The sequence below is a fragment of the Canis lupus genome, chromosome 5, assembly GCF_048164855.1.
Source record: "Canis lupus baileyi chromosome 5, mCanLup2.hap1, whole genome shotgun sequence".
NCBI classification, from domain to species: domain Eukaryota; kingdom Metazoa; phylum Chordata; class Mammalia; order Carnivora; family Canidae; genus Canis; species Canis lupus.
The window spans coordinates 9,527,988-9,549,264 of record NC_132842.1 but is presented as its reverse complement, the minus strand read 5'-3'; the positions used below and the strand labels follow the sequence as shown (position 1 = coordinate 9,549,264).

The window sequence follows — 21,277 nt, the reverse complement described above, 5'->3', positions numbered from 1 at the left end:
TATGTAGATACAAGTGAAACTGTCATTTCTCCTTCCACCACATTTAGAGATTAGTTCCTATTACAGAGACTTGAGGACTAAGAACAAACACTTCTGTGTCAAAATAAAGTGGCAAGAGTCTCTAAGAGTGGCACACAGGTAAGACTCTAGCAGAGTTTTGAAAAAAAAAAAAAGACTAGGCCTTCAATAATCACAAACATGGAAATAAACAAGTTGATGCTCTAGGCATATGAAGATTCTGACAATGAGAAAAACAGAATAGGTAATTTCCCACTACCTCAACTCAAACTTCATCTATTATATATAGCAAGATACTTGGAGCTGCCAGATCACGTTGTGCTTTTTTAATGTCTTTGCCTATGCTTTGCTAACTAGAATATTTTGCCATCATTCTGATGAACTCCTATGCATCCTTGTAAACCCAAGCATCACCACCTTTGCAAGTTTTTCTGACTTTTCCTGGCAGAGTAATTCTCTACTGTATATTGTAGAGATACAGTATATCTCTTTCTGTATTTAAGCACACTTCTAGGATTGCTTGTATCATGCTATGTTGTCTCCTAGAAAATGAGAAATTTGAGATAGGGGTACTTGTATGACCAGAGCCCAGTATCTGGCATAAAGCATGTATACAATAAATATTCATTGAACTGAACTAGATCAAAGTATATGAGAAATCTTGTAAAGAAAGGGCTTGATGATAGATATGGAATAAGAAAAAGAGAAGAATTGAGGATTCCTAGGGGGTAACATTCCAGATTTTAAGATTCCCAGGGCAGATTTAAGATTCCCAGGGCAGATAAATCAGACAAGTTAAGAGGGTTTTATTTTTTAAGGAAATAAAGGAACCAAATCAATTCTTGGCTCTATCTTGATTCAAATGGAAATGTATGAACACTTAAACCCTAGAATGGAGTTTTCTCTTTTCATCTATGACTGTCCCAGAGTCAGAGCTTTTCTTACAGTCTATATCTCTCGGGGTTATATCAGAACTCTTCCACTCAACAATAAATTAGGTAAACAATAGGTATTTCTAAAATCACTGTATCAATATAATAAAGATGTATCTCTTATTCTCCCCTTCTCACTTTTATATTCCTCCCTCATTTCTATCAGAAGGATTCCAGAAGCCCTAAGTCAGTGAAATAATGGTATCATTTGAAGGGTATTTGACTTATCATTTGATAAGTCATGCATCCAGCATACTTATCCTCCCAGCCCATATATACTTTTGGGTTAAGGATTTATGGCCCCTTACCATTCCCTGTACTGCTAAAACACTCAACCCTGGAATACTAGTATTTTCCCTAAGTCAGATCAGTCATTTATTCCTCGACATGAATGAATGAATGAGCTTATTAGCTTCTTTTTAGACAGTTTTTAATAGTAGGGAAAAGATAAGGTCAGGAAGGATTTTGGATAAATATAAAGAATAGCTTTCTAATAATTAAAATTACCTTAAAATGAAAGAGACTGACTTCAGAAGTAATCAAGAAGAGACCAGGTGGCTATTATTTAAGGTACATTCTAAGGGACTGAATAAGAACAGTTGTTTTCAAACTTTTCCCCCTACCATTCTTCATGAGTGGCTAATTCACATCAAATATAATTGTCAAGTAGAGAAAATAGTCTCATTTGGAGTCCAGAATAAGCCCCAGTTTACCCACACACAAAAAATTAGAATTTCTTATAATCTTCTTATTCATCTTTGTGGACACTGCCTGAAACATAAGAGAAGCTTAATAAATATTCAATGAATGAATGAATGCTTACTTTAATCAATCAGGGCTCTACTTTAATCAATCAGCTAAGCCTCTGCTGAGGTTTAGCTCTGTAATACTGTATAAAAACTATGGGATTTACACGGTTCCAAACAGAAAGAGTTCCTATTCTCCAGGAGCTTGTATTATAATTATTATGGATGGAACATGAGCAAAAGTTTTTACTTTTGAAGCAACTCTCCTAGCACTTAACAAAAATTTTTGAAGGGCTCAAAGCTTCAAAATATCATATAGCAGGGAACTGACTTTACATTGTAGAACTACAGCCAACTTATAGAATTTGCATGTTAGGAGTATTCTTATGTATATAATTGTAGAGCACAGCTCTCGCAAAGAAAGGTGCTAAGCAATTATATTTACTTATGCTTATATACTGAACCACTATCACATATGTTGTACCTTGTTAGGACATATGGAGATTATATGGTAAGACAAGCAGTTGCCCTTAAGGCATATGTAGAAATACCTGAATAACCCAAAATTTGGAATGTAACCTATGTGAGAACAGGGATTTTTGTGTTTTATATATGTGTGTATGTGTGTGTGTGTGTGTGTGTATGTGTATATATACACACACATTTTTTTTTTTTTTTTTTTTTTTTGGTATTTCCAGGGCCTTGAAGAGAACCTGGTTCATACTAAGCATTCAGTAAATATTTGTTGAATGAATTACTGGAAGAAAGAATGACGCTCACCCAACATTCTGTTTCCCCACATTTCCTTGTCCTCTTGAGATTAGGTGGGGTCATGGGTCTAGTTCTAAATGGGCTGTGGATGGAAATATCATGTGTCATTTCAAACCAAAGCATCAAAAAGTTCATGCAATCCTCCAGCTCTCTACTCATCCATAATGAGTAAGGAGGCCACATGTTCCAGGTGGGTGAAATTGGAAGATGGTAAAGAGGTCGGAGTCCCTGAATGGCTATTTAGAGCAGAATGCCTTCTTTCCTATCAACCAGTGGTAGGCGAGTGACATGAACCAGAAAAAAAATTTAAGTCACTGGACTTTTAGGATGATCTGTACCTTGCCATAGTCTATCAGTCTATTCTTGTTATAATACCAATAATATGTGGTATGAAGTTAATACAGAGAATATACGATGGGAGGTTTTCAACTGGCCTTATCAGGAAAAGCTTCCTTTTTTTTTTTTTTTTTTTTTAGGAAAAGCTTCCTAATGATGATACCATTTATATAAGCCTTGAATATGTAATATTTCCAAGATTAGTGAGTTATGAGATGGAGGATATCCATATCAAAAGCTTTTCTTTTAACATTATTGACACAGTTCATCTAAGTGATAAAATAACATGCTGAGTTGGTGCTATCTGCCATGTTTTGGTTTACTTTTACTTCTCCATATAAACTTCAAAATATTAAACAATCAAAGGAAAACTTAGGAAAGAGGAGAAATGATCTAGAGTGGTACAAGCTACTTGGGAATAAAGAACATGGAAGAGCTCTGAGGACTGGTAACTACAAAAGAAATGAAGGATGCTCCATTTCTTTTTTTTGACAGTTTGATAGTACTTCTCTTTTGTTTGAAGCTTACATACAACCTTTAGCATAGGAAAATGCCATAGACGTTAAGGCCTAAGGGCTATTTTTTTCTACTTGGGCTAAGAAACAAAAAAGACTACAGAAGTCATCTACTCAGGTCCAACTCAATGCAAGACTCCTTCCATAACTTTTATAATAATTACAACCAGCCTAAATACTCTGGTAGGGACTTTTTTTTTTAAGATTTTATTTATTTATTCATGAGAGACACAGAGAGAGAGAGAAGCAGAGACATAGGCAGAGACATAAAGGGAGAAGCAGGCTCCTCATAGGGAGCCTGATGCAAGATTTGATCACAGGACCCCGGGATCACAACCTGAGCCAAAAGCAGATGCTTTACTGCTGAGCCACCCAGGTATCCCATCTGGTAGGGACTTTAAGATCATACATCTTACTCATTCAGTATAAAGTAGTTATCTAGCTAGTTATCTCCCTATTGGGAAAATTTATTCTTTCTCAGGTTTTACATTTCTCATATTTTAATATTTATTTTAATTTGCTTTAAGTTTCATTTCTATCATTTAGTAGTTACATCACTTTGAGCAAACAGCCTTATTTAATCTGAGTCTTATTTTTTATCTAATAAAATATGGAATCAATGAGACTATATATCTCTAATATCCTATCTAACATTTTGTTTTTTAAATTTTTTCTACACCTAGCAATAACTCTACTTTATGTTCTATCCTTGGACCTCTTAGTACTTGCATCTTATGCTCCCCTTTTAGAGGGCAGAAGGAATGGAATCTTTGTCTTCTGTTGGGTGGTCGTTCCAATTTCTTTTCTTTCTCTGTCCTTCTGCAATAGTAGAGTCTCAGCCTTACAAAAATTCAGATGCACTTTTTCATCTCTTTTCATTTGTTTGTATACTCCCTACATAAAGTATATTTGCCTGCAAAGTTTTTTTTAAAAAAAGTTCTTAGAGTACTAAAAAGTAAACTTAGAGTACTAAAAGTAAACTTTTTCGTCCCTTAGAGAATCTGTGTTTAACACTGAGTAGAACAGGCAACTCAGCTTGCTACAATTGCCTCAAAGCCTTTTAGAAGCTTTTTTCCGCTGCTAATTAGCTGTGAATGTTTTGTTTATTTGGTTTCTGACAGAGCCTCAGCAAGCAGAAGCAAAGGGGCTAGAAAGGAAGGGCACTGACTGTACAGAGGCTGACCTCCAGGCTGGTCCACAATTGTAGTTTCCATGGGAGAAGCTTCTTGGGAGGGAGGATGCCTCCACTTACAGATAGTTTTGTAAAATATAATATTCCCTTTACTGTCTCTAATATAGGCAGTCACAAAATAAACTAAGTTATAAGGGTTAAACTGAAAACACGCACATAGTACATATTTCAATAATTGCTAATCTCATGGTTATGAATATACTTCAGAACATATATGAGAAATAAAAAAATATCCAAGAAGGGCATTTTGGAAGCCAGAAAATTTTCTTGGGATTATAGGCTGAAATTAGCCAACACAGAAGACCACTTTAGTCAGATTCTAAGAGAATCTGAAACTACCATGAGAACCAAAACAAACTGAGATACATTTATCACTAGGGCTAAACTTTTAATGTTAAAATTAAATTCTAGGCTCAAAGTATACAATGCCTCTCTTGATATGGTCCAAGTTTCTTGTCATATTTTAATTCATATTCCATGTCTTCTGTTGATCATTCCATTTGCTTTGCACATTACCTAAACACATTTTCTCATTTTCCCAACTTCTCGCATAAGGTCATGCATTTAATTCTTCTCTAATGTTCTTTCATTGCTCTATGCACACATTAACCTTCTTTCTACTCATCAATTTACAAACATTCTCCACATTTTTTACTTTGGTTTCTCATTTGACTTTTTACTTTTCTGCATATTGTGGGTATATGAATGATATGAAGTATACATTTTGCTAAATATATACACCTTTTCTTGGATATTTTCCAATCTGGGAAATATTTGATATCAATTTAATATTATCAAATATTTTGTATGTATCAAGTATAAGTTTTAAGTTTTTTGGTCTCATTCTTCTATCAATTCTTATTTCCCATTATCTTTTTCAGAACAAAGGAAAGGAAAAAACCCCAAAGCTGGAGGTAATAAGAACCTTCTTGAAAAGCAAAGGAAGTTATCAAAGATATACCTTTATCTCCACCCAGTCTGATCACAGAACAACTTTGAGTCTTTTTTGTCCATTATGTACTGTAACTTTTCCACTCCTAACATTTTGTAGGTGTCTTTGTCAGATGAGTGTGATAGAAACACTTTGCTATCTAATCAATAAGCTTTATTCTAACTATCCTTTATAGATCCCCCATATCAGATTTATCTATTAGAGTATAAATTCCTAAATGGGTATATACAGAGTTTCAAGAGCTGGGATATAGGCTTAGGTAACAATAATGTGCTATATGCTATCTTCTTTTTTTTTTTTTTTTTAATAAAAAGCAGTTGTATAATGTTTTTCTTAGCTCTCTTTCAGCCTTAACACAGAATGATTGTATGGGAATTACTTATTTATGAAATTATTTTTGCATACTATCTATTACACAAAGTGGGCACTTCACTGTCAATGATCAAGACTCAATTCAAGTGGCTCCTCTGTAGTTTTCCTTGGTCATTCTAAATAGAGACAATCTTACTTGTTTGATCAACAGAAGTCTTTTGTTTATATTACATATGTGAAGCTTATGCACCATATTGTATCACAATTATTTTAATTCATGTATTATAATCTCTACCTGACTATAAGGTCCCAGAAGGCATATTCTTCTCAATGGCTCCAAGAGTGCCTTGTTCTGATACATTTAACAAATTTTTATTGAACTGGCTAACCTGTTTCTCTAAATATGTAGCTCAGAAAAAGTTTTACACATCAAATACTGATGTAACTAGTCTCATTTGCTATGTTTTTGGGAGGGAAAAAATAATTAAGGTAAATTAATCAGGTAATAAGTTTTCTTAGGGATCTTAGATGCCAAGTAATAAACAGTGAACTTAGGAGCATAAGCTGAATCAGAATTGCCACCTTTCCACCTCCCACTGGATAACCATTTATGTATATGAAGTACAATAAAGGAATTGGGTATTTTGAGGAAGAACAGGAGGAAAGAAGTTGGAGATGAACAGCTGTTGATATGACAAGGACAAAATTTGAGTACAGATTTGGCTAGTGTAAAGGCCATTTGCTGGAAGTCTCTGAATATCCCATTTTTAGTTTGGACCCTCCTTCTTATCCAATAGTTACATACTTACACAGAATACTTGCAGATCAGTTTTAATGAATTTCATGAAATTCAAGAGATTCACACACAGAAGTAAAATCCTCTTAACTGACGTCTGCTTAACTTATTTACTGCATGCTTATGGACACTGGATATCTCAGCTCTTAAAGCTGTGTTGATGATACTTCCTATTGTAATTATAGTATTCAATTTAAATATATATATAAAAAAAGGTGAAAAGTAAGTAGAAAAAGACTTGTTTCTATGAAAACTAAGTAGATGCTTTCGGAAACTCAATAAAGGAGTTGCTAAAAATGCTGTTAACTAGATATAAGTCAGTTATGAAAGAAGGGAGAAATCATAAAAATCTGTAAGGATTATACAGTTACATTGCTTTGTAAGAGTCTAGTTTAACTTTTCTTTAAAGAAATCAAATGGAAGTTTGTCCCTAAAGAAACCAAGATTATAGATGAGGTATATGCAAGAAGAAAAAAGAAATAATGGCCCTAATCACAGAGGAGGTGAATAAATATAAAGTACAAGGCTTAAATGTTTAAGGTCTTATGTATCATTTTTTATACTTAGAGCTAGACTAGTAAGGCTCTTTTTTTGACCACTGTACCAATTATCAACCCAGACTGCTTTAGGTAAGGACAGCTTCTTCTCAATTTCATAAATAATTTTATTTAAGATCTCACAGAAGTATCACTTCAAAACTTTTATATTGTGGATAAGGCATATGTATTCACATTACACAATTTTATGGATGTTAAATTAATATAAAGGTTATGGCAGACTGAAGGAAAAAAAAGACAAAAATCTAATCCAACAAAACTACTAAGGACTGCATTGCTAATGTTTTCTATGTTTATCAATCTGCAATAGTTTCACTTTCACAGTTTGTATCAGAGTCTAATATATAAAATTATTTTCTTAGTGAACACTAAGAAAAAAAAAGAGTCTTATGTCCTTGAAGCAGAATTAAAATACTATTTGTTTAAAACAAAGGGAAAATTGTCTTATTTTTCTTCTCGGAATTAATTTATCATAAAGAAATAATTAGAACAAAATTTAAAAGTTAGATTTACAAAGGTTTTAAAACCTCATGTCTAGCATCTCAAAACTGAAAGCAACAGGTACCACCAAGTAAGTAAAAATTTCAAAATTTAAACTGATCCAACAGTTTAAGAAAGCAAAGTTTTGGGATCCCTGGGTGGCGCAGTGGTTTAGCGCCTGCCTTTGGCCCAGGGCGTGATCCTGGAGACCCTGGATCGAGTCCCACGTCGGGCTTCCCGTGCATGGAGCCTGCTTCTCCCTCTGCCTGTGTCTCTGCCTCTCTCTCTCTCTCTCTCTCTCTGTGTGTGTGTGTGACTATCATAAATTTAAAAAAATAAAAAAGTTTCTAAAGAGACTAAAATTTTTTTGTGAAATTACTAATTTCTATAACTTAAAAAAAATTTATGGCAAGGCAACACAATGTTAGCTCTAGATGCCATAGGAGATAACTTAAAATAATAATGTATAAATCTAAGCCATCTTATATATTGGTTCTATTTTTGCAAATTACTCTGCATGCTAACCAGGAAATATGTTAATTTTACCAAATCAACATTGTTTCAAATGGATTAGTTTAAAATTACAAAGAAGTGTTTCAACTGACATTTTATGTGATACTCTATTTACTCTGCCTCATGACTATAAATGTATCTACATTCTGGTTTGCCTACTGCAGATTCTGAAGCAAAAAAAAACCAAAAAACAAAAAATACTCTTAAAAAAACACAAGAAAATACATGTTCTAAAATATCTTTTGGTTACATCTTCTCATATACATATTGGCAAGGTAAATATACCTCTCTCTTATTAAGACCTACATACATATAGCATACAAGGATTGTGGGGTTTTATTCAAATAATATGCTAAACAACTTATAAACAAGAGCTTTTAGATTGCCAAAATACCCCAATTTTCTCTATTAATTGTAAACAAAATATATGATTCTATAAACAATAACTATTATGATGCACTATTTGATGGAAGAATTGGTAAATAATTTCACAAAGGCTAGAAAAAACACACTAGTGATTTTTATTTCATTTTCCCTTCTAACATAAAATTTTTGTTATAAGAGGAAAAAAGAATAAAATGCAGAAGTTGGAGTGATTCATTCCCTTAAATGATTAGGAAGAACACCTCTGATACATGAAAAGTGGATTTAACTGGGTAGGAATTATCTGGCTCTCTTGTTTTTTCTAAACATTTATTTTATGAAATGAAATACTTCCTTCTCCAAATTACAACTTAAAAGTACCTCAAAATTTATACACCCAAACTATTACATATACTTTAAAATGTTATGTTTATGTGTTGGGAATTTTTTAACCAAGTGCAATAATTGAAACTAGCAAAACAATAATTTAATAAAATGTTTTGGTATACTAGATATTAAAAAAAATAAGAGAAATTGTCATAGTAATATGATATAGATCCACACTCTATTGTTTGATCAAGACTGACTAGCAACAGAAACTGATTACCAATATAAGACCAATACCTCACTCCTCTTAAAGTTGCAAATAAAATGGAAAGCAATATATATTTTTGCATAATTAGACAAATGTTCATGTACAGGTTTCTTTTATACTGTATTCTTAAATGCTATGAAAATAATGGGTGACAGGCTATTTGAGTCCTGTTCTTTTTTTCTGGATACACCTTAAATGATTACAGTGAATTAAATTTTTATTGCTCTTGTATCTGTCCTAAGCATAGTATTTTTTTCCTGTTTCTAATGTCTTGGAATTCTTAGGTATTATAAAAGCAATGTAAGAAACAGTTATAGGAATAGATACCTAAGTAATTTTAGAACTCTTCTACATAGGTTTACACTTATATCAATTCAATCAGCATTATAAAGCATCCACTGTATATCAGCACTCAGATACAGACATGGGCATAAATTATTTCATGAATAATTAAAATGAAAGCATCTAATATTATATGAAAGAGGTACACTTTACCTGGATTAGATGAGGCAATGCTTTTAGTGTAAGGCAAAACCAAATTCCCAGCTTGCATGGAAGCAAATCATGCCACTGTGGTTTCATCAGTAATCTAAAGGGATTACACAAAAAACAAAGAAGCAAAATACAGAAAGAAAGTTGGGAGACAAATATTTTGATAAGGATCATGAATTCTGTTATGAATGTCTATTTCAACAAAAGTATGAAGATATTTTTCAGTGAGATATTTATGACATTTATTACTACATTTGATATATTCTATCATGAAATACATTAGTTACAATAAATGCAATATGTATAGCAACTAAGAGAATCTAAGATAAAATTTTGGGGAAGGAGACTCTTAAACAAGTTACAAAGATAAAGAAACAAAAGCCCTCTTTCTAACTTGGACTTTTCATCAGTTCTGCAAAATGAATTCTTAAACCTTATGATTACTTCAGCTATAAAAGACTAAACATCATCAGAGTGTTCCTAAGTGCTGACAAGCAGATATGAAGACTGTAGCATAAACAAACCAATACATAAAAATTAATGTCATTTGCAGTTCACTGAAGCATTACTCACTGATGTCATCAGAACAGAAGACAAGCAGAATAGTCTCTGATCTCCATCTCACATTGATCCAATTCCTGCCCTGCTGTGTGAACTATTTAAACCCTTTATTTCTTTTTATGAATCGATATTAGAAATGGTATCTTTTTGAGTGTACTGCATATCACTGCCTTTCTACATATTGTCATTTCTGAGCTAAACACTAAAGTGATAGATTCGTTTACGAATACTTTATTTCTAAAGTTCAGTATAAAAATTTCAAACAACAAGAATTTGGGGTTTTGATTACTTATATATTAACATTTTACAAGGGAAAAAAACCCTGTACAACTTTTGCCTAAGATTAGAACTTGTCTCATAAACTATATGACACAGCACTAATCTTTTATAAACCTACTACAGATATAAATGTTACATATTTGAAATTAATATATATGAAGTTCAATTAGATTAAAGACATTTTAAAATAGTTTCAAATTACAAAATATTATTATATGCTCCCACCTTTCATTTTTTTCTGAAGCACCAAGTTTTGATGCATCCACACTCTTGCTGCCTGTCTTTTTTTTCTTTTCTCTTTTTTTTCTACTAAGCAGTTCATCCTTAATGTGGAAAGAATTATGGTTACAGGTTATCATTAACATGTACTCTTCAAACGTTATCAAGAGTCTTCTGTGAAGGGTAAACATTATAGAAGAACATTTATGCAAATGTATGTAGGGTCCAACATGATTAAGTAAAATCATCAATCTTTAACAATAACTGTTGCCATGGCATCCAGTCCTTAAACACACATGAAGTTCAGCACTGTCAGTCATGTGTATCTCCATAGCAATCAAAGTTTTCTAAGAGAAAGCATTCAACTTACTTTTTCTCATTCATCCAACTTTAATAATGTCACTTCAAAAAGACTGAGTAAACAGATGCTAATTTATGAATACTGATAAATATGTTTGATTATCCTTAGCACATAAATAAAAATCCAGAGCTGAATAAACTGTGTAGTGGAATGTTAAATTAAGGAAAGTATAATTTTTTAACCAACTGATCTCTGAAATTATAAAATTATACTCATTTCAAGTCTTACATTTAGTTAAAACCTTTTAAAGTAAACATTCTTTATATAAAAGGCTATGACACAAAAATTTCTAAAATCATTTTTACATAAAAAATATTTTTGTTTGGAAGGTGACAATTAAGAAAACCTGGTTCTACCTTCTAATTTTCAGCTGGGTATTTGGGCCTTTACAAAATTTTATGACGAACTCAAATGTCACATTTTTTTAAAAAGAAGAATTTTTTTCTCATATCATGGGTTCTTCTTGACTTAGAAACACATCAAACACTAAATATTAAGTACAGAACTTTTAGGATAAGGAGTATATTTAGAAAAATTGAAATTTTTATCAGTTGTAAAAGAAAATTCTGAAATTCCATATAAAATTAAGGAGGCTAGGTCATTTGATTTATCACCAATACTTACCAGTTGTTTTTCCAGGTAGATTGACCAAACCACAGCATAATGACCCACTGTGAGAATAATGAACAAAAGTAATGCCAGCTCAGCATTGCTCATTTTTCTCACCCGCCTGTAGTAGAATACAGGCTGTCGCCAATCTGGAAGTCCATTGATCAGAATATCATCATACCTACAGTAGCAAATATAACAGTCTTTCATGGGGAGTTCAAAAATAAAAACCAAAAAATTAATTCATATTTATATTTATAAAGAAGAAAGAGAAAAGAATTTCTCCAATATATATAGCATTTATGTAGATTATTAGCATTACAATGGCCTATAAATTCAAAACACTGTATATAGTACAGTCACAGACAATCTTCAAAAAGATACACAGTAATATACTGTGGATACCAGACCTTGTGTTTAACAGCAACCCAATGATGTGACTTCTGGAATGACATCTAAGCTAAAGGAGCCACATAGTCTACCTCTTTATCACAGTCTGCAGTAAAGACTTCCACCATAAAAGTTAGCAACAAAAGGAAAGATCTCAATGGAAGAAAAATCAAGATAAGCACTCTGTTACCATGAATTATATATTAATTGAACCAAATTCAGGATATATTTTCTAGTCAGTGCTATTATTTTCAACCCTGTACTATAGTTCAATATTGAAATATTTATATATATTATTTTATCAAAGTTTCTTTATGATTAAAAGCCTATCAGCACCTTTTAATTTTATATTGCTCAAATAAGAGTTTCCAAATTAGAAAGAAATGGGAAACAACCAGTGTTTATGTCAGATTTCTCAATAAAACTGTTTATTTGTAAACATTTAAGTGGCAATTTCCTCATTTTTGGCTTTGCTGGAGGGAAAGAACATAACACACAAAAAGCTTTCCTAGTAATGCATTTTAAATCAGCTTTCTTTAGAATAAAATTTCAACTGAGTTGAAATTTATCTATCAGACCATGATTAAGACAAATATTTTTAAGGTTAAAAATCAGGAGTAACATTTATGATTGTAAAACTCAAAATGGTCACACACAAACACTGTATGTTCAAAACACACAACCTGTTAATCTTAATTGAACACAACTCATTAAATATTCTAATCACACTATTTCTTGAATTAAATCTTCACTGAAAGGCCTAATTTGGTGCAACACATTGACCAAAATATTTTAATTAAAAATATTCTGAGTTAGTCGCAGGCCTAATTACAGGAATAGAAATAGGGCCTATATTGTCAGGCAGGTCAGTAGAACTCAGTAGTAGGTTTTTCTCAAGTAAATTGACCGATCTAGGAATAATAGCGCAGCTGCTAAACTGCCAGTCTTGACATGTAAATCAATTTAAATGCAACAACTGCAGTAGCTACTTTGATAGTTATTAAATTGATACCTTGGAGATATGCTTAAAAAAATAAGCAGAGGATTTATTATAGGCGACTTCTTTTTCAGTAGAAAAATATTGGTTACAAATTCAAAATATATTTTATTAGCAAATCTGGAAAGCCTGACATTTAGATCAACTTAGATTATTAATAATAATGCCAGATCAGAATAACCAGTGTTCAAACCAAAGACATTAATTAGTACTAAACTCTTAAAAGGCAAATTGTATAGTGCATAGAAGTGTACAAATTAAAATATGGCTGTATAGTAGCTGGACCAGACAAAATTTGATGTTAAATATTCTCCTTTTTAAATACGCATAGCAATTCTTGAACATGATAATATCGAGATATAATATAATTTAATAAAAAAACTATCATTCCTGTCCTCAAAAGTTTATTTAAATTTATCTTTGTATAAACTGACTCAGTTTAAATTAGAAATGGATTGACAAAAAGGTTTAAGATTACAACATTTGAAAGGCCAATGAATGTTAAATCCTGAATTTATTCTAAATCTATATTCTACTTCAGATTTGTTCAGGGAAAAAGAGGTAAATATAAAAATCACTATTTTCAGCTAATCTATCCCATGAAATAAAAATAACTTCATGTAAAAAGTAGTTACTAATAAAGAACATCTAAGGAAGTGGTAACAATTCCCCTAAGAGCATTACGAAGTATTAAATTTGTTTTATCTAAACTGTATTAGAAGAAAACATAACTAAACTCATAGTTCTAAATCTCTTACCACATATTTTATCACCATTATTGTTGAAATGGTATCTATTAATAGCTATTCTTTTCTACCGCACATACAAGTTGTAGTTAGTGTACAGCCAAATTCAAGACAGCAAAAACTCATGCACTGAACACATTAAACAGAACCAGATATTTACTAAGCTATGTCTGCCACTCTAAACAACAGTCTCCAAGGATTAAGCTTAGAATCAATGCTCTATTGATTTTACTATCAATGAACATTATGGCTCACACGACTGGCCATTTTAAGGGAAGATAGCTTCTATTATAGTTCACTTTTTTAGAATATATGCTGTTAAAAGATAAATCACTGCTTTCCTGAAACACTGAAAAATAAAGATATTTCTTAAAATGTACAGAGACTGTATTCATAGCTATTTAAAAAAATGTGTTGACAACACATAAAATTTTAAATATCACTATGGTTTGCTTTTTCTATATTTAACACGTAACACTGTTAAAATGTTCTGTAATTCAGCTCATATAAACTGCTCTGAATAATCTGTTAAAACCAGATTAAGAATGTGCACATGTATGAATATGTTATAAGAAAATACAAAAGTAAATCTGTGTCATAAAAATACTACTAATGCAAAAAATGATATGGAATTATAAAGGCCATTATCTTAGAAATTAAAACACTGAATAATCAATTCTACATTCAACATATGACTTACCACATGTTTACTTTGATTTTCTTAAAAAGTACATTATAAACAAAATAATGGTTAAATAATCATTAGTGAGTTTCATTCTACAATCTCAATTTATCAAATATATTTAGCTTAAACATTAGAAAGCAAATCTAAAAATGTCTAAATTATCAACAGAAAAAAATTTATGTAAAATATAAAACATTCTCACAGTTTGAAATATAAAACAGCAACTATGAAACTAAAATAGAAAACATATCTATTATGAAAACAAAATTCTATCATTTGCCTAAATTGTGAATTTGCCATCATACAAAGTTTGAAATTTTAGTTTAAAACAATAACAACATCCATTCAAGTGACATTTTGAATCTGAGAGTAAAAATCATTACACAAAGATCATGAAGAGGAAACACATCTAAATTAATTGATCTTACTCTCCTTTATAAAATTATTATTATTACTTGTGGTAATAGCACTTTATATATTGCATCTAACAGTTATCTTGTATCTTCTAACTAGAGAAGGTACTAAGATTTCTTATTCTCAGGTTAATGTTTATTTTTCTTCAAACATACCTATAATCAAATTTGGAATAATGAGTAATGGATTTGTAAATGTTTAGCATATTAAGGCTGAGATAACTATACTTTCACCAGATTTGGAAATAAAACATGATTTTATCTTGTAAACCAAAAAAACACATTCAACTTTTACAAATATTGTGTCATAAAATAGATCAACAATCCCCCAAAATTTGAAGTTGCACAACTGGGTTAACAAAATAATACTGATTGAAAATTTATAATAATTTTGTAAAGTAATATACTAATATTACTAAAGTACAATCTAGTGTATATACATAATGACTGGTATCCACTCAGTACTTTTTTCAGCTAATACTCAGGATACTTGTACAGAAATTTATGTTAGAATATAGCTGAGCTGCTATTCCCCAAAATAAACCAGTTACCTGGGAGTTTAGAAACTAGGCTTCCTTACACTAACAAGACAAACTTGTTATTTTCATGCTATATGTTTGAGGACAAAAAAAAAAAAAGGGCTTAAAAGTTTATTCACAATCTTATTCCTAGGAATCTATTAAAGAGAAATTAAAAAAAAAATCTGTTCAAAGACTTGTATGTGAATATTCGTAGCATCCTTGCTCATCACAGCACCAAAGTAGAAACAAGTTAAATGTCTATCACTTGGTGATACCAACAAAAGATATGGAATATTACTCAGCAATAAAAAAGAATGAACTACTGGAATATGCTACAATGTGGATATACCTCAAAAAGAGTATAACAGAAAGAAGCCAGATGCAAAAGAGTATATATTACATGATTTCATTAATAGGAAAGACCCAGAAAAGACAAATTTATAAACACAGAAAGGAGATGAGTGATTGTTTGGGTCTGGGATCAGAGTGAGGACTGCCTGCAAAAAGGCTCATGGGAATATAGGGAGGTGATGGAAATATTCTAAAATTGGATTGTGGTGTTTGCACAACTCTGTAAATTTACTAAAAATTATTGACTTATGTACTTAAAATAGCTGACTTCTATGCTATGCAAATTATACCTAAATATGCAGTTTAAAAACAAAAATTTGTTTTTTCCTTAAAAAGAAAAATACAAGGTTATCTAGTTTATCAACTTCACTGCTATTCTCGTTCCTACCAAAATTAAAGAATGCACTTGATTTCAGTGAAAATTACTTGTAAGGGAAATAAATAGGGAAACATACGACAATTTTCCAAATTGCAAATTCCTGGGAGGGCACACATTTAAAAGTTACCTATTTAATAAATATTTATAAGTAACTGTGATACCATAGAGCATTTTTTTTTTAATACCAGTATAAGACAATCTTTTTTTAGAATATACAAATGACTACTGGGCTTTTCTTCCTAAAGGAATTAGAAACATCAGGTAATTGTCTGGAGAGGAGAATTTCTCCTATATGTTTAAATACACATAGATCACCTGTCCTCAGGCGCAAGCTTTAGAGAAGTGATTCCCAGCTTGATTAGTTAAGACTTTTGCCTCAAGGAAAACCAGTTACCAAAGAGTTACTTGTGCCTCAAGGGGTATAAATACTACAGCTGTTTGTATAACTGTCAGAACCATTATTTTCTACTAACACTGTAAGAAAAAATTGCAAAGGGGAGTGAATCCTAAAAAGAAAATGTTAGATGTGTCTATGTTAATGAAGAAACATTTTATACAGAAGTGATTTTTTCTGTAAAGATATAAATGATTTTTCAGGAACTGAAAGAAATTGTTACAAAGTTTACTGACTTTTAAGATAACAACAAACAAATAGACAAAACCTGATGCCAAAGACGTAGGGAGACTAAATAAAGCTATCTTTACAGACACATTCTTGATGTGTGAAATAAAACTAGGGGCTCAGGGAGAGAAACCAACTAGAAAATATGCATAGAATGACCAACACTTCTTTCAACACACTTCTAGGACTCTTTCAACACTATGGATTATCTCAAACCAGAGGAATGTCTGCTATGGTATCTGGACCAATGCCAGCCCTTGTTATAAAGCAAAGAACACTTATAGAGAATATCTTGAGTCCTTGCTTTGCAATCTGACAAACTGAGGTATTCAAATTAAAGAGTTAAGATGAGAAGCAAGAGTAATAGCTAACATTTTAGGGTATAGAATAATTCCAGATAATACATTGGAAGAAAAAAAAAGTTTTTTTAAAGAAAGACTAGTCTAGACTAGCCCAGAATAGAAAATATCAGTCTGTATCACACACTAGAAAGTGTTTTGCGAAATTTTTGCTTCAGGTGTTGTGTATATGTATATGTGTTCTGAGGCATGATGCCAAATATACTTTTTTTTCCCTCCAAAGATACTTCTTACTATGGGTCTGACAGAAACTTTGGAGGCCAGCGCAATAGTGTCTACACACTCCACACATTATGAAGGAGCAGAGGAAAGGGGTCTTTCAGCAATCTTCTCTTAAGTCACTGGCACTACAAACTGCTGTATAAATATATCACTACTCTTCTGAAAGGGGCACAGAGAAGCCTGGAAGAGAGGGGGCTGCCTCCACTCTGAAGTTTAACTCTAAATGCAGAATCACCAGAGGAGAGTAAGGGAAGGGAAGGAGGCAAAAGAAATAGGAAGAAGCAACAAATATTTTTCTTCCACAGCCATTTTCCATAGACTTATATGAATATAAGTCTGTTCTCTCATTCACAAATATCAGAGCTATTTTGAGAGTGAGGAAATATCAAGAAATTGTGATAACATAAGCATCACTAACAGTCTAATTCCAAAACATTTAAGGAATAGGAAAAAAAAAAAAAAGACCTCCAAGCAAAGATAGGAGCTATTACTGATATATCAAAAATGATTGGACATTTGTTTGAAGTCAAGTTGTATCTGTATTTTCCAGAGCATAGACACTCATGTTAAAAAATCATATCTAATGGAGCTATGACTTGCTAACATTATGACTCATGATCCTGAAGTGTATAAGTATTGAATCAACCTAGTGAATATTTTCAATAGAAATTAACTCTGCTTTAAACTCCGGAAGAAACAAAAATAAAATACTAACTGATAATAAATGTTTAGTGAGACAATTCTTTCCTTTATAAACTGAGACATCAAACTGTAACATCTTAATTCAAAACCAGAAATGAACACTCACCTCTGCCTTCGTTCATCATCCTTTAAAACTTCATATATGGCCACCAACTAAAATAAAAGCATTACTTTAAAATAAAAATACTCTCAGCTATAAGAAATCACTTAGGAAGGTGAACACACAATAGTGCACAAGCAGAAAACCCTATGTGCTCATATATACAATGAAATAGATACAATTTTAACTATATGTAACATTTTATGTTTTTAGTAGAACCTTAAGAGGTTATAAAATGCTTGATGCCAAAATAAATCGTGAAAGATGCAAACATAATAATTACGTTAAAATGTGCTTTTTAAAAGCAAAAGCTGTAATTTAGATAAGAAAATTATGACAATTATGACCCTCCAAAAATGTAGATTCTAATATAAAAAATGATTATTTTGAAAAAATGGAATGAACATGACATAATATTTCAAAAGTACAAGCTCACTTTCAAACAAATATTCTACATATAAGTTACTGTTTCTACTAGAAAACATTTATTTATAAATTTGTTACAAAGTATATATAATAACAGCACACTTCACTTACTTGTCTAAATTGAGTTTCTGCATTTTCATCTTTATTCTTGTCTGGATGCAAAGTCAGTGAAAGCTTACGATATGCTTTTCTAATGTCTGCAGATGAAGCATCCTGGAGGTGGTAGGGGGAGGGGAAAAACACAAAGCAAACGTTGTCAGAAAAAGAAATTCCCAGAACCTTGTTAAGATCTGAGAAGACAGCCAACCAAGTGCAGGACCCCAGGCAATGTAATTTGAGCAATCAGTCTAACAACCAGGCTATGCAACTAGCCTGACCCACATGACTGAACAATTATTCAATCTAATTTGGCTCTCCTCTTAACTTTTCATTACCATACAGTCATTTAAAGAAGACAGTATTTGGCAAAACTTTTCAAACACTTGCCTTCCTAAAATTAACCAATAAATCTTTTTCAGTAATTAAGAGATCAAAAAGAAACAAATTAAAAATTAATACATCCATGTGCCTTCAAAGAAGGTCTTTATTTATTTGAGAATCGTGAAGCCAATTTCTGAATCCCAGGCTTACCATATGTGGTTTCTTCATTGTTATTTATATTGAATTTACCACTGAGCCACAATCTATGGATCTCAATTTCCCATGTCAAAAGTATGCTTATTTGAAGGCAGTTACATTTGCATTTATCCAAAATAACTATAATTAGAAATAGTTGTGTATGTTGTACTTAACATTTTCTTAGTACTTCCAAGGGTGTTTTCAGTGGTGTCCGGTTTCCACAGTCTAGTTTGCAGAATTAAATTTGCCCACTATTTATATATTATTAATATAGTTTAAATATCTTTAAAAAGTTACAATAGTTCAGTAACAGTACGTTGGATTAAGTGGAGGTTAAAATTACATTCTATGTAATCCTGTGTGTACAGATAAATCCAGAAAACATGGTTTTACACAGCCAGCATAAGATATATAACAATAACAAAGAACACGATGTCAAATTGGGTTTAAAACTTTATCTCCAGTAAGTTAAAAAATTATTCCAATAAGTAGCATATTCAGAGTGGTACAAAATAAAACTGTTTATTAAATTTTGTTTTATAACCAAAAATTTGTCCAATTAACTCTGAGAACTACTTAATTGGTAAAGTTCAAATGACTAAAACACCCAAACCAAACCAAAGCAGAACAAAAATCTGTGTACTTGGGACTAAATAGTTGTTAAAGAAATAGAGCTGAAGAGAAGCAAAGTGAGACTATAATTTGTCTCTCAAGCTTTCCTTTATGAACCATTATTTTCATTATCAATTTTCTGGGGCTTACTGCTCCAGGGTGTCATTCTAGTTAAAAATGTCAACTTAGGAGTGAATATTTTTGTAACTTACAGAGGACTGAGAAGATATAAAGTTAGCAGAGTAAATTTTTCAGGTAATATGGTTAAAATTTCATTCTAATTTGCTAGGTAGAATTGATGGGTTCCCTATACTTAATAGGTAACATGCAGTAGAAAAGGATGATTATTTACTGAAAATCTGTGATGGAGATTTTGTTGAGTGAAGAGGTCAAGTGTCAAATGAATAACTGTTCTCAATTGGGATTTTAATTTTGGATTTTACTCAATTAGGACTATATCATGGAAAAATTCCTAAAGTAGATTTTTCACAAAATAAAGCTTATGTGTTTTCTTGTGGTACAAGATTAATGCATGTGTGTTATGCAATACCTATGACTTACTTAAAAATAAAAATAATAGTGATGTAAGGCATTTCCCTTCCAGTCTTGCCATGCTGATTCTAATTCTCCATTTTTCTGCCACAATATGTGCCCTAAATATAAATGTAGCCAGATGGCTCTCTTATTTCAAACCCTTCAGTAACTCCCAAGTGCCTTCATCATCTGTCTTTTCCAATCTTTTTAGTTTTATCTCCCACTATCTTGGCCCATCCTCCTGGTTCCCCAGATCATTACACATTAGGATGCTGTTCCCCAACCTCATGTTTTTGTTTTGCACCCAGCTGTAGATACAGACAATTCTCTCCTGACTAAAGAATGAGCATCTTAGGCTACACATAAATATTACCTTTTTCCTCTTGAGAATATGCCCAATACGGTTATTTCACCAATTAGATCCACTCTAAGTATACAGAACTAAAAACCTTGAGAATTACCCTATCTAAAAGACATACTCTAGATAAGCTTCACCTCAAACTAGCTTATATATGTATTTAATTTTAGTAAAGTACTCAAAGAACCATATTTTAGCCTCATAACAAAGCTATGAGGTAAGTATAGTTATTAGGCCCATTTTGCTGATACAGCAAGTGAGGCAAAGAGAGGTTAAATAACTTGCTCAAGTTCATCCTGTTGGTAAATAGATGAACATAGAATTCAAACCCCAAAAATGTTGCATCAGAATCAGGGATCCCTGTTAGCTTTTAAGATTCAGTTAGTAGATTTGGATTGAGTCACTTCACAAGAGGCAACAGCTTTGGGAAGGCAGTGAGAACAATTGTATTTATGTTAATCTGATAAACCATATGGAAAACTACAATGTGAATGTTCAAGTGAAATTTTAAAGGTTAAAGACCTTGATATATATTAACTTTTATAACATTTTTTATTCATGAGATACAGAGAAGAGAGGCAAAGACATAGGCAGAGGGAGAGCAGGCTCCTCACAGAGAGCCTGATGTGAGACTTGATCCCCG

General features: G+C 31.9%; 1 protein-coding gene across 1 annotated transcript in view; it reads right to left on the bottom strand.

Moving 5' to 3' along the window:
* DNAJC1 (DnaJ heat shock protein family (Hsp40) member C1) overlaps window positions 1-21,277 on the bottom strand; it is a 206,333-nt gene that overhangs the window by 115,394 nt on the left and 69,662 nt on the right. Inside the window, exons 2-6 of the mRNA XM_072825413.1 lie at window positions 18,624-18,725; window positions 18,093-18,139; window positions 11,615-11,780; window positions 10,636-10,733; window positions 9,574-9,667 (exon numbers count right to left, since the gene is read on the bottom strand). Coding sequence (XP_072681514.1) covers window positions 9,574-9,667; window positions 10,636-10,733; window positions 11,615-11,780; window positions 18,093-18,139; window positions 18,624-18,725 — 507 coding nt within the window. The remainder of the gene's footprint in view (window positions 1-9,573; window positions 9,668-10,635; window positions 10,734-11,614; window positions 11,781-18,092; window positions 18,140-18,623; window positions 18,726-21,277) is intronic.